At 36.4% G+C, this 15,823-nt stretch overlaps 3 protein-coding genes across 3 annotated transcripts; 1 reads left to right on the top strand and 2 right to left on the bottom strand.

Annotated features, from left to right (window-relative positions):
- Positions 1-9,793: 9,793 nt before the first annotated feature.
- On the bottom strand, positions 9,794-13,424 carry LOC146482879 (uncharacterized). Its single transcript, XM_085106499.1, has 2 exons — positions 12,700-13,424; positions 9,794-9,972 (listed from the first exon to the last, which is right to left on the bottom strand). Coding segments are annotated over exons 1-2 (726 nt in total). The 3' UTR covers positions 9,794-9,971.
- Positions 10,006-11,890, top strand: LOC146482880 (uncharacterized). The gene has a single exon (XM_085106497.1). It carries the CDS (start codon positions 10,075-10,077, stop codon positions 11,245-11,247), a length of 1,173 nt encoding a protein of 390 aa, XP_084962623.1. The 5' UTR covers positions 10,006-10,074; the 3' UTR covers positions 11,248-11,890.
- Positions 13,425-13,442: 18 nt separating the features above from the next.
- On the bottom strand, positions 13,443-15,522 carry LOC146482878 (uncharacterized). The gene is made up of 2 exons (XM_085106498.1): positions 15,358-15,522; positions 13,443-14,559 (listed from the first exon to the last, which is right to left on the bottom strand). The coding sequence occupies exons 1-2, from the start codon at positions 15,381-15,383 to the stop codon at positions 13,443-13,445; spliced, it is 1,143 nt and encodes a 380-aa protein (XP_084962624.1). The 5' UTR covers positions 15,384-15,522.
- Between the last annotated feature and the right edge of the window lie 301 nt (positions 15,523-15,823).

The following is a 15,823-nucleotide window of genomic DNA, read 5'->3' as shown; positions in this document are numbered from 1 at the left end:
CCGAACAAGTGTGAACAAACAAGACCAGACCATAGGGAGAAACGGAAGAAAAATATGACTGACAAACAGCAATGATGAAAGCAATAGCCAAAAACAGAAAGATGGAGAAACCTGGCAAGGAAAAGGACAGCAAATTAAATTATGGATCAGAGACGAAAAGTAATTCATAAATTCAAACATTTTATAAAGGCAAAGGAAATGAAAAAAGTACTTACCAAAAGAAAAACAAAAAGGGAGAGAAAAAAGGACCAAATAAACCATGGGAAAGGATCGAAAAGTTTAACGATTTAAATAAGTGCAACTGAACAGAACATGGCAAAATAGCTCAGAACTATAGAGAAACAAGTTAACTATGACTATATTCTAACGAACTAGAGAAACAAAAGCAAACTGTGACTGAGAAACAGGAAAAAAACTGATGAGAGAGGCAACGCAAATATGCTCACACAAACGACAGAACAATGTTACAGGATAGCTTCAGTTGAAACAAAGGCATTGGTAGTTTGTTAGGACAGAAACGAAGATTTTCCAGCATTTTCCTCGATTTATGTAGAAGAGTATGTTTTCTTTCTGACTGAAGTCGCGTTTAGACGAAATTTTGAAGTTGACGTGAAAGGTATTAGGGTTTGTAAGTACAGGGCCCGGTTAGTTGAACCACAGCTTTACCATCCTCTGTTTGTGTAATGCACTGTGGTTTTAAATGGTTGTGTCGGCTACAAATTAACCGTTTCTAAAGGCGATACTTAGGGCTTTGAAACAAAACAAAACAAACATGAAAACTCTCAGAACTATAAACATTATTTTGAGCTTAGTCATTTTGTTCGGTTTTCGAAAATTTTAAGTTGTAAAACCACTCTCGTAAGCTTCCAAACAACAAAGCAAATGCAGATAAATTTTCTGTAAAAAATAGCCATTGCTAATTTAATAGCCGACACACATAGCCATTTAATAGCACAGCTGGCCACAAGAAGAGAATAGTAAGCTGTGCTTGAAAGACGGTTAACGCTGGTTAAGTTAAGACCTTTGCGCTGTACAATTCGCCACAATTTTGAAAAAGGAAGGAAAACTGCGCGAAATTAAATGTTTTATGAAAAACAAACAAACAAACAAAATCCGACGACAATAATTTTCGTAAAATTTCAAATCTGAAGATTAACAAATTGAAAACTATCAAGGTAGAAGATTCGGCTTCTAAAATTGAGTGGTAGAAATCAGCTATAATGTGTGTTATCGCAGTTCATGTTTTCATGCATTTGTTGGTAGTGTCAAATATTTACAAAGAAAAAGTACAAAGGTGATTATATACCGTTTGAGCTCTGCTAAATTTGCCAACTCTCGGCTAAATAATCTCCTACCTGGTACCTGAAGTTTCAAAATTCGGCGTTTCCTAAGATTTCAAAGTCTACAAATATAATCTGCCATCAAATTTCGTTTTTTTTTTTTCATGGGAACATTTCATTTTGTGTCAAAAATATCGGATTGTACAGCAAGGAGGTCTAATGAAATTCGAATAAATAAGTAAGGTTCACATTTATTTGAGCAAAGTCCAAAACTGCTAGACAAAGTTTGAATTTTAAGAACGGTTTGCTGTAAGGACCGACTAAGCATATACAAAATAGAAAAAACCGATTTCCCCAAACTTTGCCAGAATAAAGGGCTTAGTGAAATACTTCTAAAAATATAAGTTTCGTTTTGTTTAGAGCTTTATTTATTTTGGGGGAATTTTTTTTAAATTTACCCATGGAGGCGGGCTAAAATCACGCCGAAGTAGGCACTTTTGTAGAAGCTCCCTTTTATACAAGGAGCCTTTTCTAGAAAAGATTAACCCAACAGAAGGAACAATTTTATTTTCTTAGATGACTGGCGGCGTTAAAGTTAAATAAAACGTAAACATGAATTTTTGACCAATTTTTTAAGTTGCGCCTTTTTACCGGTGATTATAACAACCTAATTTTGGCTAAATTCAAGGACAAAAAAAGCATTTTGGTACATCGCTTTGCCCTACGAAACTACACTCCGGGAAAACATAATCATTTCAACTAAACATTGATCGAATAAAAAATTGGGGTAAATTAAACAGCGAGTTCTCAGAGCGTTTTCAAAACATGTCACTTCAGCAATTAAGAGCGACCTTTGACCTTTTATATCGAGGGGAAATATAAACGAGAGCTCATAAACCTTGACTTTCCTTCGCCGAAAGACGCTTATTTTTACTCTGCTGGTACATTTTGAGTAAAGGAAAACTACACATTTGAATTTGAAGTTATGTACTAGCTATGAAAGATAATTTGAAAAGCAAATTAGCAATTCAATTCGACTTTGCGTAGGCGGTTCCGATTTATTTACCACGAAATTGCGATTTTAAAGTCTGTTTACAACACATATACGGCATCCACTACAAGGTAAACCTCATTCTACTGAATGATTAATAAATCCTTCTTACCTTAGAGATCTTTTCTTGACTAAAAAAAGACATAGCCTGCATTCATTGCGAAATTATTAAGCCGCCCGATCGCTAAACGATTAACCAAATAAAGCCACAGGAATCCCACTGTATAAAATTGTACAATACCGGGACCGCACAGCTCTTTTCATTTATTTAACAGTGATTCGTTTTGCACTGTACTGTCCATTAATAATGAACTACTTTTATATGACAAACGTTGCGACTTGTCAGATCTCCGTGACATTTAGGAAACTGCGATAAAAATGGGAATGATATAGGCTAATTCCACATTGTGGCTGTACCCATTTTTTCTTTCTTGTGATCTTACCACTTGCTGTCAATCCAACGAAGTCTTAAGTGAAAAAAGATACAGAAATAGAAATAAATTCCTTGCATCACAAACAAGTAATAATTATAATAAAACAATAAACTTCAACCAAAACTATAGATAGGGATACGGCGACTGTCTCGGGTGAGTAGTAATATGAGGTGCTACAACCTTGGGTGGAATCTGTCTGTAGACGCCCCCAACAAAGCCATTAGCATGTATAGATGATATTCCCTTCTCCCCTGACACTGACGTCCCATGCCATGCCCATCCAATGGGAGCGGCACAGATCCTCTTATTTGAACGCCATCTGATACCAAATGTGTCCCGATGTCTCGGTCAAATAGTGAGCTCAAGGTGATTTTCGCTTTTCTCAAAAATGCCTTTGAAGGTAAAACAGTCAATTACTACAGGTACTTTACCTTGCTTTTTACCTTGGAAATTTTAACATATAGAAAATAGAATGCATTAATGTTTTATTTACCACCGCCCACATTTGTTCCCCCCCCCCCCCCGCCTCCGCCCCCGACCTGAATGAATTAATAAATTCAATTTCTCTTATCACATACATTCAGTTCCTTGAAGGCCCGCAAATCTAATAAGTCACGTTCTCTTCTTGTGAAACAAACAAGGCTATCATTCTCGTCCGTACATCTTCTGTGGTTTTAGGCAAAAAATCCTTCTTCACAGACTTAAGTATTGATGATCAGGGAAACTTTTCGCTTTGTATATTTATAAAGCAACAAGAAAGCTTTTTGCCTTTACGTTTGCCGTAGCTTAGTTGTTTCGTGACTTTTAAACAAGTTTAAATTAAATTTAATTATTTTAAGCGTTTCGTAAACGCATCGAACACATCGCAATGTTTACTAACGTTTGCGGCCTTTGACCTCTGTTAAGTTCGTTACAGAAGGGTTTTGGTTTAAAAATTACTCCTTAGAAGATGTTCAAGTTTTAAAGATAAACGAAAACTTACTGATCCGTGACGATTCTTGATATAAAAAACGCAAATCATATACAAATTTAACGACGTTAGCTGAGTTAGTGGTTAATTGTAACTTTCAACGTTAAAAAAGAAGGAAAAGAAAAGAAAAAAAACTCTCTTTGTTTTGAGAGTAAATATTTTTAAATTAAGTTATGTTGGGCATTCATATACACAGTACACACCACTAAAACATACCTGCCCGTGCCAAAAACAACTTTGCTTCAGTCTTACATAGCGTCTCGAGTGTTGCAATAACGCAGATGCCCTTGCGTGGATTTGGTACACTTTGCAAGGATTAAGCTTTTCACATTGGCTAAATTGTTCACACTTGAACCACATGTTCCCCCTACAATCTACCCATATTCACACACAGCCATATATAAGCACCACTGACTCCGGTGGTCGTAGCCAACCACGAAAAAATCCACTGTACACTCAGCAAGTACAACGTGCAACGAACAAAAGAAGTTAGCTTTCGGGACACGGCGCTCTTTTCAATTTACGTGATCTTTAAGTAATTAAGATATTACACCTTAGTGTGCGAAAAGAAAAAAAGGCGTTTTGAATTGACGTGTCATAGTAATACCGAAATATGTAAGTACACATCTCAGTACGAAATGTACTCCTGGCATTCCTGTGGTTTCGTTAACTTGTTCTTTGGCTTGAGGCGTTCCGCGATCTCAGTCAATACACTTTTGCAATGAACACGGACCGTGTTTTTTAGGCAGGAAAAGATCTCTAAGGTAAGAAGGATTTATTAATCATTCAGTAGAATGAGGTTTACCTTGTAGTTGATGCCGTATTTGTATTGTAAACAGGCTTTAAAATCGCAATTTCGTAGTAAACAAATCGGAATCGCCTACGCAAAGTCGAAATTGAATTGCTAAGTTTACTTTTCAAATTATCTTTCATAGCTAGTACATAACTTCAAATTCAAATGTGTAGTTTTCCTTTACTCAAAATGTGCCAGTAGAGTAAAAATAAGCGTCTTCCGGCGAAGGAAAGTCAAGGTTTATGAGCTCTCGTTTATATTTCCCCTCGATATAAAAGGTCAAAGGTCGCTCTTAATTGCTGAAGTGACATGTTTTGAAAACGCTCTGAGAACTCGCTGTTTAATTTACCCCAATTTTTTATTCGATCAATGTTTAGTTGAAATGATTATGTTTTCCCGGAGTGTAGTTTCGTAGGGCAAAGCGATGTACCAAAATGCTTTTTTTGTCCTTGAATTTAGCCAAAATTAGGTTGTTATAATCACCGGTAAAAAGGCGCAACTTAAAAAATTGGTCAAAAATTCATGTTTACGTTTTATTTAACTTTAACGCCGCCAGTCATCTAAGAAAATAAAATTGTTCCTTCTGTTGGGTTAATCTTTTCTAGAAAAGGCTCCTTGTATAAAAGGGAGCTTCTACAAAAGTGCCTACTTCGGCGTGATTTTAGCCCGCCTCCATGGGTAAAATCTTAAAAAAATTCCCCCAAAATAAATAAAGCTCTAAACAAAATGAAACTTATATTTTTAGAGGTAGTTCACTAAGCCCTTTATTCTGGCAAAGTTTGGGGAAATCGGTTTTTTCCATTTTGTATACGCTTAGTCGGTCCTTACAGCAAACCGTTCTTAAGCTGCGTTAACCCTGGACAAGCCTCATTTTACTTTAAGTAAAACCGGGCCCTGAAACATGTAGTTTTACTCCAGAAAGCGCATTTTTCTTGGTTTAAAATGATTTCAGTTTTCAATTGAGAAAAGTTTGGATTCTATGTCAAAGAAAGAGTTTCTTGCTCCAAAGTTTTAAAGTCAAATTGAAAGAATTAAAGTTGGTACTTCTTTCAGTCGAGAAAATAAGTGTTTGCTTTTGAAATGGGTTAAATAAAAACGCGCTTTAAAGGGGGCTTGAAAACTAGTATTTTGTAGGCTATTTCTTTTAAAATATTTTGTCTATGTTTGATTGCCTTTAATAAAAAAAAAAGTGCTGTGCTTCTGATGTGGGTATTCTAGTACTGAGTCAAAAAAAAATTTGTCTTTTAGCGGGAAAAATCCATGCAGGTTTAAGACACTCAAGCAGTTTAAAGCCTGGGTCAAGGGCTTTTAAGAGGAAAAATGGTTTATTCTAGATAACTTTAACAAATTCAATGGCACTGAACTGAAATTTGGAAGATAAAAAGATCTCATCATTCTGAAAATTTCTAAGCATAATAAGTAGTGCTATAGATCACGTGACATGTCACGTGATCATTTTTGTGAAAAAAGCAAAGATTTGACAGGTAGGCGACGGTTTTTAGAGATAACATCAAACAAAAACGCGTTTCTAATAAAGATTAAATATCTCCATCGCTTCACGTTTGGAATGATCGTCCATTGTTCTCCAGAAAAAAATTATCAGGGCAAAGGTCATTTTTTAGTCCACAATTCAACCTTTGATCGTTAATTTCTCCGATTTAAAAACTTAAGGACAGTCATTCCAAACGTAGAAAGTTAAATATTTAAAATCTGCTTCGGAAACATTAATTCAGTTGTCTTTATTAAGAAAATTCGCCGCCATATCGCCGATTTACGAAATTCTCATTTTTTGGTCACGTGATATGTCACGTGATCAAAATTATACGTTAAGGCAAAAGAAAACATCAAGTTTAATATTCAGGGAAAATTTCATCCTCTTCTAGGCAGACAAACCGAAGATATAGGGGATCATTCAAAATTTCTGAACACCCTTCAAACCCAGGCCTTAAACTGCTTGAGCAGATTTAGCCGTTCAAAAGTCAAGATATTTTTTGATCTTGTGCTATTCTAGTACTGTGTCAAAAAAAATTTTGTCTTTTGGCGGGAAAAATCTGTGCAGGTTTAAGCCGGATTTAGCCCTTCAAAAGTCAAGATATTTTTTTGATTTTGTGCTTGACCCGTGTTAAAAGCACAGGACTTTTTTTCTTCTCGGCAACCTCTCCTAGGCAAAAAAAAGTAAAAGAGATAGCCTACAAAATGACTAGTTACCAGGCCCCTTTTAAAAGCGCGAGTTTTTTTTCATTTATTATTTATTGTAATCAATACAATTAAGAAGAACAATGAGATAATTAAGATTTAAATTCTTTATTGACTAATTGGTTTAAATTACAAGTTATTGTTAACAATAAACAAAGTAGTAATAATAGAGAGAATAAACTATTTTTGTTGACAATATTGTGAAACGAATTACTGAAGTCAAAAACGAAAAATTCTAACTAAGTTTGTTGGGAAAATGAAAGTTTCAAAAAAAAATATTAACTGCAGCTAAGTTTTGTTTTGAGAATGAAAACTTCAGCAATAAATAAGAGATCTTTGAAATACAATACCGACTGAGTCCTGAAGTTGTTTTTCAAACTCAGTTTTTCTTTGAAACGTTCACGAAATTTGTTTGACAAATCGAAGCAGTCGATCAGTTGTTTTCAAGAGTAAAAACATGTTGTGAATTGAGTTTGTGTGGAAATCAAATGAAAACATTTCAAGTTTTAAATTGAACGGACTGATTAAAAAATTTACTGTGGAATTTTTTCGAGAGAGTTTTTTGGTAAAATGTTTAGCCAAATGTGCACAAAGACTTTGATTTCCACACAAACCCTACATTCGAGCCGTGTTGGAACTCTTTGAAAATGACTGACTAGAAAAAGGTCTACGAATTGCCGAAACCGAAGAAAATGATAAGTGCACGATACAAGCTCACATTTTTCTACTGAAAATATTTTGGTGCGCCTTCAAAACTGTACTTTAGCTATATGAAGTATTTAAAATGTTGAGAAAGTTTAGATTCGAAACACTGAAGGAATTTCAAGGAACTGAACTTCAATCATGTTTTAGATATTTTCCACTTAAAATAATCTATCAGAAAACCCATGTTTTCGAGTAAAATTTTGCATCTCAAACTTACAAACAATCATTTAGAGAGAATTAAAGACGTCTAAAAGAAACAATGAATCCTCTGCTGTATAAGTGTGAGATTCTGTATCGTGCACTTATGAGAGATCCCGAATACCGATCGTTCGAGTACTGAACCGACATTGTAAACAAGAAGTTCCAATCTAAAAATGATAGCACTTTTTAAAACTTATTACTCCTCCTAAAACTTAACCATCTTTAAGCCGAACGTGTCTCCATCCAATCTCTATGCGATCAAACCTTGTTGGCAGCCAGGTCATAAAAATCTAAAATACCAGGCGGTGCTTTTAGTGGAAATTTAGTTAAGAAAAGAAAATTCAGTTTGTTTGTTGAATTTTGTTATAAAAACTTTAACTTCATTTCGAAGCTTGAGGTATTTTCCTTGTATTTTTAAAGTGGAACTTCATATTTAGCACCGATCGAGCTGAGTCAAAACAATTGTCTACCTTAAACGTGTCCAGAAAATTCCAATGTTCATTCTCTCTTGTGTTCAATTGTAACCTTGAGTTCCTCCCATGCTTGCTGGCGCTTTTTTTTTTTTTTTTGTTCCTTGCCTTGTGTTTAATCCAACTTGAGATCAACAACTGAAAGACAAGAAAATCTACATTGATTATACCCAGGTTGCTACATAAACAGCCTTCTTACATTTCGTTTGATATCAGTTCAGAAATGTAGTGGTAAGCAAGACAACGTTCGGTTTATTTTGACTTTAAAATCACTCCTTTATATAACAAATCAACTGGCATTCGCTTTTTTGAATTATTTTTGCTTAATGTTTCCGAACACAACTCTACACGGTTTAGGTCTATTTTGTTTACAATTATATGCTTTTTTCCACCCAAATTACAACCATCATGTGACAAAAGCGTATGGCGGCTTGAATTGTGTGTTTCGCGCAGTGTGAAATTCATCTGTTACAAAAAATAAATTAAAATCTGGCGATCTAATCGATCTTTTTTCCCAAGAAATTGTCATAACTCTTTTGTTTCAGTCAAATCTGGAACGAAACAACAATCCTTGAACTCTGAGAAAGTCATTCTCCATATAATCTTCGCAAATTAAATCTTGATAAATTTTTTCCAGTTGTCATGGTTTTTTAAAACTGGTTGCTTGTTATTATGTAGAATTTGCACGCGTTCACGATCTTGCTACCATGGCTAATTAATGAAAATGGTTCGTTGAAAACAATAGGACCCACAACCTATTTCTAACTAATTTTGACAATCATTTATCATGCAATGCCCCGGTGGTCTTGTGGTTAAGCAACGCTTAATCTTTAGAACGACGGCCTTATATCTGCCGTCGTTAAATTTAAGTTGCTTCGAGGGGCTTGGAGTTCAAGCCCTGATGCAGCTGACGAACTTTACTTTTTTTCTCTCAAAACAAAAATCGTTTTATTTTTGGAAAAATAATTTTCGAAATAGTTTGTTTTCTTTAATTTTGGTTTTTTTAATGATGTATTTTTGTGCGTTTTGGGCATATTTATAAAAAAAAAAAAAGCTAAGAAGTCAGTCGTGGTGAAAATGCTTTTATTTCTAAAAACCTAACATTAACATTTCCAGGCATTTCTTTGAGGCCAATTGCGGTAAAATGTATCGATTTTTCTCTGTAGAGAGAGAACTTGGCTCGGCTGAAACTTATGTTTTCTTGCCTAAGAAAAATTCAAGACACACAAAACAGGAAGTAGACGAATCACCCAAAGCCAATTGCAAGCACTGAATTGGCGTTGACATTTGGACGAATTTCGACTTCGAAATTGTAAGATGTCGAGCATTCTTTATGCCTAGAACATTGTTTCTGAGAGCAATTTAACTGTATTCATCTCTGTGGGGGAACAAGAATTGCTGAAATTGATTAGAAACAACTGCCTGTTATAATTCCATTATTTTCGGAAAACCTCACAATAAAATTGTATTTTTGTTGTTGTTGTTGTTGTTGTTGTTGTTGTTGTTGCTCAAAGAAACCATTATATTGTTGCCAATTATTTCGCTTGAGTACACCTCTCAATGCCAAAAAGGCTAAAAAGCCAGGAAATTGACAGTAAGTTAAAACACGCTTTTGGGTCATTAATTGAGATTGAAAATCGCCATAATTTGGAATAATTTTTTATTATATCTCTCAATACTACGGTGGCCCATACCTGCCACGGCAAAACTTACTTTTCCACGGCAAAACTTACTTTTTCACGGCAAAACTTACTTTTCCACGGCAAAACTTACTCTTTCACGGCAAAACTTACTTTTCCACGACAAAACTTACTTTTCCACGGCAAAACTTTCTTTTCCACGGCAAAACTTACTTTTCCACGGCAAAACTTTCTTTTCCACGGCAAAACTTACTTTTCCACGGCAAAACTTTCCTTTCCACGGCAAAACTTCATAAAGGGACTGGGACGGGATCTGTTTATAAACAGAATCAAGATGGCGACGGCTTATAGTGACAACGAAAACGGGGTTGAAGATAATACGGAAGAGGTTCTTATAAAATACTATTTTTATCGTGGTTATCAATACAAAGACATCTTAGACTTACTGGCAACCTACAACAACATTGAAATAAGTGAACGGACTTTTCACAGACGACTACGGATGTATGGACTGTCCAGGAGAAACCCCGAATATGATGTTGACACCATAATTCTCGAAATTGAAGGCATGTTAGATGGTCCTGATTGTATTGCGGGTTACAGGCATGTATGGCATAGCCTCCAGTTAAAGGGATATCAAGTTCCACGACAAGTGGTGGAGCTCTTACTTCGGGAATTGGATCCAGACGGCTGCCAAATGAGAAAAAGACATAAATTGAAAAGACGTCAGTATCATAACCCAGGTCCAAATGCCGTCTGGCACGCCGATGGATACGACAAACTTAAACCCTATGGTTTTCCGGTTCATGGTTGTATTGACGGCTGGAGTAGAAAATTGTTATGGCTGGTAGTTACTCGATCAAATAACTATCCCGACAACATTGGATCTTACTTTTTGGATGCAGTTAAGACTTATGGTGGGTGCCCATGTGAACTAGTCACTGATTTGGGTACAGAGAACAAGATCATGGCTTCCATGCAAGTTTTTTTTCGTGACGATGAAAATTCCCACAAATACGTTGCCTCCCCAAGAAACCAAAGGATCGAGGCCTATTGGTCACAGTACCGAAGAAACAGATCAAGTTGGTGGATAAATCTATTTAAGGATCTCGTTGAAGCAGGGGATCTTAACACAGGTGATTCTTTGCAGAAGGATTGTCTTTGGTTCTGCTTTGCAGAACTGTTGCAGGAAGACTTGGACGCCGTAAAAGAACATTGGAATACACATCGAATAAGGAAATCTGGAAATGACACTACTCCTGGAGTTCCAGATGTGCTGTACTATTTGCCGGAAGGAAGAGGTGGGAAGCCCGATTTGCTACTCCCTGTGCCTGACGATAAAATTAGTTATGTCGAAAACCACCTAATCGAGAAGGAAGAAGCTAATGAACACTTTGAATACTTCGAATATGCCATGGATTCTCTTGACCTTAAAAAGCCTACACACTGGAGAGAAGCCTTGGAACTGTACCACAAACTTGTGTCAGTATCATTATCAGGTGCATGATCAGTTATCAAAAATACCGATCAGTCTTATGATTGCTAAAGTATTCATGATCATTGTTGTGTAACATTGCTTTTCATAAAAATTCAAAAACTTGAGTTGTACTTTGACTGTCTACAATGTAGCTTCCACAAAGCCACACTTTTGCACCTGGAAGCCTGGTTTGTGTAGCAATTGGCAATAAAGAATACTCTGACACTGTTACTTGTTTACCAACTTTATAATTACATAATAAGTTTTCTCTAAGCAGAACTGACGATGTTGAATAATTATAATAGAACTTGAACAGTCACATTTACAAGTACCTTTGCTTAAAACTGGAACAATCATCTTGACTTTGCTACATTGATGCATACCACAAAACAAGTATCTCTTACTCCTTTTGAAACACAACGTTGAAATAAGAGTTACTTTAACAATGTCGATAAATTATTAATATTTTGGAGATGGGGGGTCAGTTACTTTGTTCTTGTGATGGTCTAGCACTAAAGAAGTCCCAGAATTAGCAAGGGCACGATGAAGTTAGTAGGATTGGCAATTTCAAGTTCATTGAGGTTGCATATTTAACAGAAACATTACAATTTGTATAGATAAAAGGTTTGTGGAGAGCAAGTATTGTTGTCCATAAAATATTTCGTAATCAAAATATCCAGCCTTTTTTACTTGCTCACTTCATTCTTCTATTTCTGATACATACTTAGTTGTAGCCCATAACATTGGTGTGCAGTAGGTCAGGTGTGACCAACCAGCTGCAAAGGGACTACATGTACGAAATAACAGCAACCTAACGGAAATAGTATTATAACAACAAATGCCCCTTATCACTTTTTCCACATAAAAAAAAAAACAAAACAAATATAACTCAGAAGTCATTAGTCTTATGGATGAAACACAACAGGCTTACAACGTACAACAAAGGTAACTGCATTATATGGAGTGTGCAAAACTGAATCTTGAGACCTGAAATCCTTTTTCCATCTAAAACACTTATCTGCTTTCAAATGTATCCACAATAAGTTTCAATTCAATATTTTTGCATTCCTAGGTTTAAGCTGACAAGTGTCAATAGACACGAACACAAACGTAATGGCATCAGAACTATACTGAATGACAGGAAAGGTCATAACATTCAGGAATGGTCATTCCTTTTGGAGCTCAGTATTACTAAATGTACATAAGGAAATGATCTATTCCTACTAGTATGATCCCAGTGACACTATCAACAGTTAAGGTTTGGCAAAAGCCTGGCCTTTACAAAATGCAAGGACGAAGAGCTCTTTGAACTTATCTGAAGAGCTCATGTGGGCTACAGGAATGGTAATCTCTTTGCCACATGCGCCTACAGATGGAAAACATATTCTGTGCTTAGGGTTGTACTTAAGGCAGTCATGGTTAAAGTACACAGTCACCTTAAACATTTGGTTATCAATTGGTTTGTGTTTCTGTCCAGTTAACCATCCCATGACTCCTGCCACTGTTAAATCTGGATTTTCAAATGTTTCTGCTGCATCTGGAGTTTCACAGTCAAGGTTGGCATCTTTATAATTCCAGGCAACTGCTGCTGAGTGACCTATGATGCTCCCATCTTCAAACAAATTTAGGCAGTCTTGGAAGTGACCCATTACATCTTCTTCAATTCGTCTTCTCGTAGAACCTGATGGTGAGTACTGAGGGTCCATTAGGGAGAACAGGTAATTGGCATCAGGTGTCAAATGCTCCTTAAAATTTCCACTGACAAACAGTGGCTGACACACGGATGGGTACTTAAGTATCAACTCTGCCAATCCATAGGTAGACATTCCTTTAAGGAATTCTTTCATGTACAATGAACGGCGATTTACTAGGCTCACTTTCAGAGATCTTAAAATTTCATCGATGTGATCATCATCCACTACCCCAGTGTATCCATGTGCAAAAATCATGTCAGTGAAGTTATTGCAATTTTCACTGACATCGTTCAGAAGTTGCTGTTCTTTTGTTGTCAGATCTGATTCTTCAATGCTTATCATGTCAATGCTTTTTGACATTGATTCATACACACACTGTTCAAGGAAACATGGAGGAGGTCCTCCTTGGGCCAACGAAACTGCTACAATCTCACCACAGGTGCGGAAGGTGCCATTTTGAACATAATATGTAGAGTCTGTGGGACTTCCATCTGGGAAAATCTCCCTTCCCATGTCAGAAATAACTTCTGCTTAGAATTCTTGTGACATAGCACCTGTATCAATACCAGCCTCACCATTGAAATGCACTTTCAATACACTTGTGGGTGGAGATTTTCTGGCCTGCCTTTGCCATAATGCAATTGTTCTTGAAAAGGGTGCACAGCGTCGTGAAACAAGAAAAAATTCTTGCATGCGATCAACTCTTTCTGACAAGATTTTTACAATTTGGCTTGGTTTCGTCACAACAGTGGTAGAACAGTTAGTGACTTCCTGGTTAGTGATTTCCTGAAAACTCTCACTGGTGTTTTCCCATTGTTGGAGCATCTCTGCTAACTGGGAATCTTCTAAAATCTGCTGTTCTGCTGATTGAATGTTTGAACATGAATGATCCAATTCTTGACCACTAGTACTTGGTGAATCGCAGCTTAAGGGTGGAGTGCCATTCTTGTCAACAGAGCTTCTTGAAGGAGTAAAGACTGATGCTGACTCAAAGTCATTTGCTGAAGAACTTTCTGGCACATTGATTGGCTTGGAAAAGCTCAGTTCTGAGTTGGTGGGATTGTTGTCTTCAGACATTTCAAAGTCAGCTGTTGTGCATAAGTACATTGTTATCCTCTTATAATCTTTACCAAGTTCAGTCTTGTATTTTTCAAGTTCAAAATCTTCTTCTTGTCCTGGTAAATAGACAGCATGGCCACCATCTTCAAACAACAACATATAGTCTTCCTCAGGATCAAACTTCCTGTCAAATGCAGCCCACTTTTCCATTCCTTTACTTAGTATCCTTGCATAACCAGCAGACTTCGTCACTTGAATAGGCAAACGCTTCCCCCAAATTGGTTTCAAGTCATTTCCACAATTTCTCATTTGTCCAATGTTTATTGTCACAAGTTCATCAGGATTAACCTTAACTTTCTTCTTTGGGCGAAATTTTGAACCGGATTGTTGCTGTTTCTTCTTACAAGCCATGTAATCCTCAAATGACTTCGTTTTTGGCTTTTCTTGCAGTAGTACAGGCTTTCTAAACGACGTTTTGGGACTATTAGGGCCTGCTTCTTGACCAGACAAAGGACACTGAGATGGTGAACCACATTTCCAGCAGAACTTTACACCACTTCTTTGTTTTGCACAACAAGAAGTACAAAACCTGCAGAGAAGGAAAAATATATATCGAGTGACATAGCGTCCAAACAGCTTAAATTCAGCTGCAGAAAGAGTGAATAAGTGTCTAAATTCCACTCTAGTAAAGGCAAGTGTACAACAATTTAATATGCCCTTAGATATCTGAGAACTCAGAAACTTCTCTCTAGTATTCCAAGCAAATTGAACCTTGCTCTAAGCAGTCGATTGTAAAATACTAATTGTTGACAGATAAACAATACCTATTAATTTATAACAGGTCTCAACCCAAAGACAACCAGGGTGAAAAGGCAGCTGATTTTTACATTGCACACGCCCCCAGCTATGAAAACTGTTTGTAAAGATAATATTTGTTGTGAAAGTTAATGAGAAACTTATAAAGCTTTAAGCTTGTATGAGACTAAAGCTTAACTCAGGCTTAAGTACGATACAGACTAGTACGTTACAGACTCCAGACAAGGGTCCAACAAGTTAAGCTTAGTTGTTGATTTTAGCAATAAATAAGAGTTGAAGTTAATGAAATGTACTGTTATTTAACAGTTTTACTAGTTGATCTCACTAATTTAAATTTTTGGCAGTTCAATTTCTCCATACAAGGACTTATGCTTTACAATATACCCTGTGCATTCCGTGACAGGACAGACAAAATTTGAAGTTTTATACTCGCGCAATCCCCGCGAAAACCACAAGATAGGCCTACAAACCGAATTAAACAGTCTAAAAGGTAGAAATAGGGACTAAACTTTAGAAAAACCGTCCACTGAAAAATTACTCATCACATACTGCTACGTTTTTACGTACTTACACGAAATCTTCTTCCTGATCCGCCATGTTAGATCCGCCGGAGTGCAGTCAGAAGTTCCCGGATCTAAAATAGCGGGAAACTGCAGACCGAGAGAAACTGGATTCCGGAAGTAAGAAAAAGTAAGTTTTGCCGTGGAAAAGTAAGTTTTACCGTGGAAAAGTAAGTTTTGCCGTGAAAGAGTAAGTTTTGCCGCGAAAAAGTAAGTTTTGCCGTGGCAGGTATGGGCCACCGTACAATACGACAGTACTATCTCGCTCTTTGTCAAAAGCTTGCCTAATATATTAGACATAATATTCTAATAGTGATATTAAAGTATTTTCTATCGTTACTGAAATGAATGTCATGATATTTGCATAAATAATATTCAAAAATCTTAGCCATTAATGCAGTCATTTTTTGTCAAAAAAATTCCTCCAAAATTATTCCTGGAAACTTTCTGGAAGTCAGAAGGATTATTTGTAAAGAA

Source organism: Pavona decussata, unplaced genomic scaffold, assembly GCF_977016875.1.
Source record: "Pavona decussata unplaced genomic scaffold, jaPavDecu1.1 SCAFFOLD_41, whole genome shotgun sequence".
Taxonomy (NCBI): Eukaryota; Metazoa; Cnidaria; class Anthozoa; order Scleractinia; family Agariciidae; genus Pavona; species Pavona decussata.
Note: the sequence above shows the minus strand (reverse complement) of the source record. Positions and strands in the feature narration are given on the sequence as shown.

Coding starts and splice junctions, on each gene's coding strand:
- LOC146482880 (XM_085106497.1), top strand. CDS start 10,075: ATGGCGACGGCTTATAGTGACAACGAAAACGGGGTTGAAGATAATACG.
- LOC146482879 (XM_085106499.1), bottom strand. CDS start 13,424: ATGGGAAGGGAGATTTTCCCAGATGGAAGTCCCACAGACTCTACATAT.
- LOC146482878 (XM_085106498.1), bottom strand. CDS start 15,383: ATGGCGGATCAGGAAGAAGATTTCGT. Junction 14,560..15,357: donor GATCAGGAAGAAGATTTCGT/GTAAGTACGTAA, acceptor CCTTCTCTGCAG/GTTTTGTACTTCTTGTTGTG.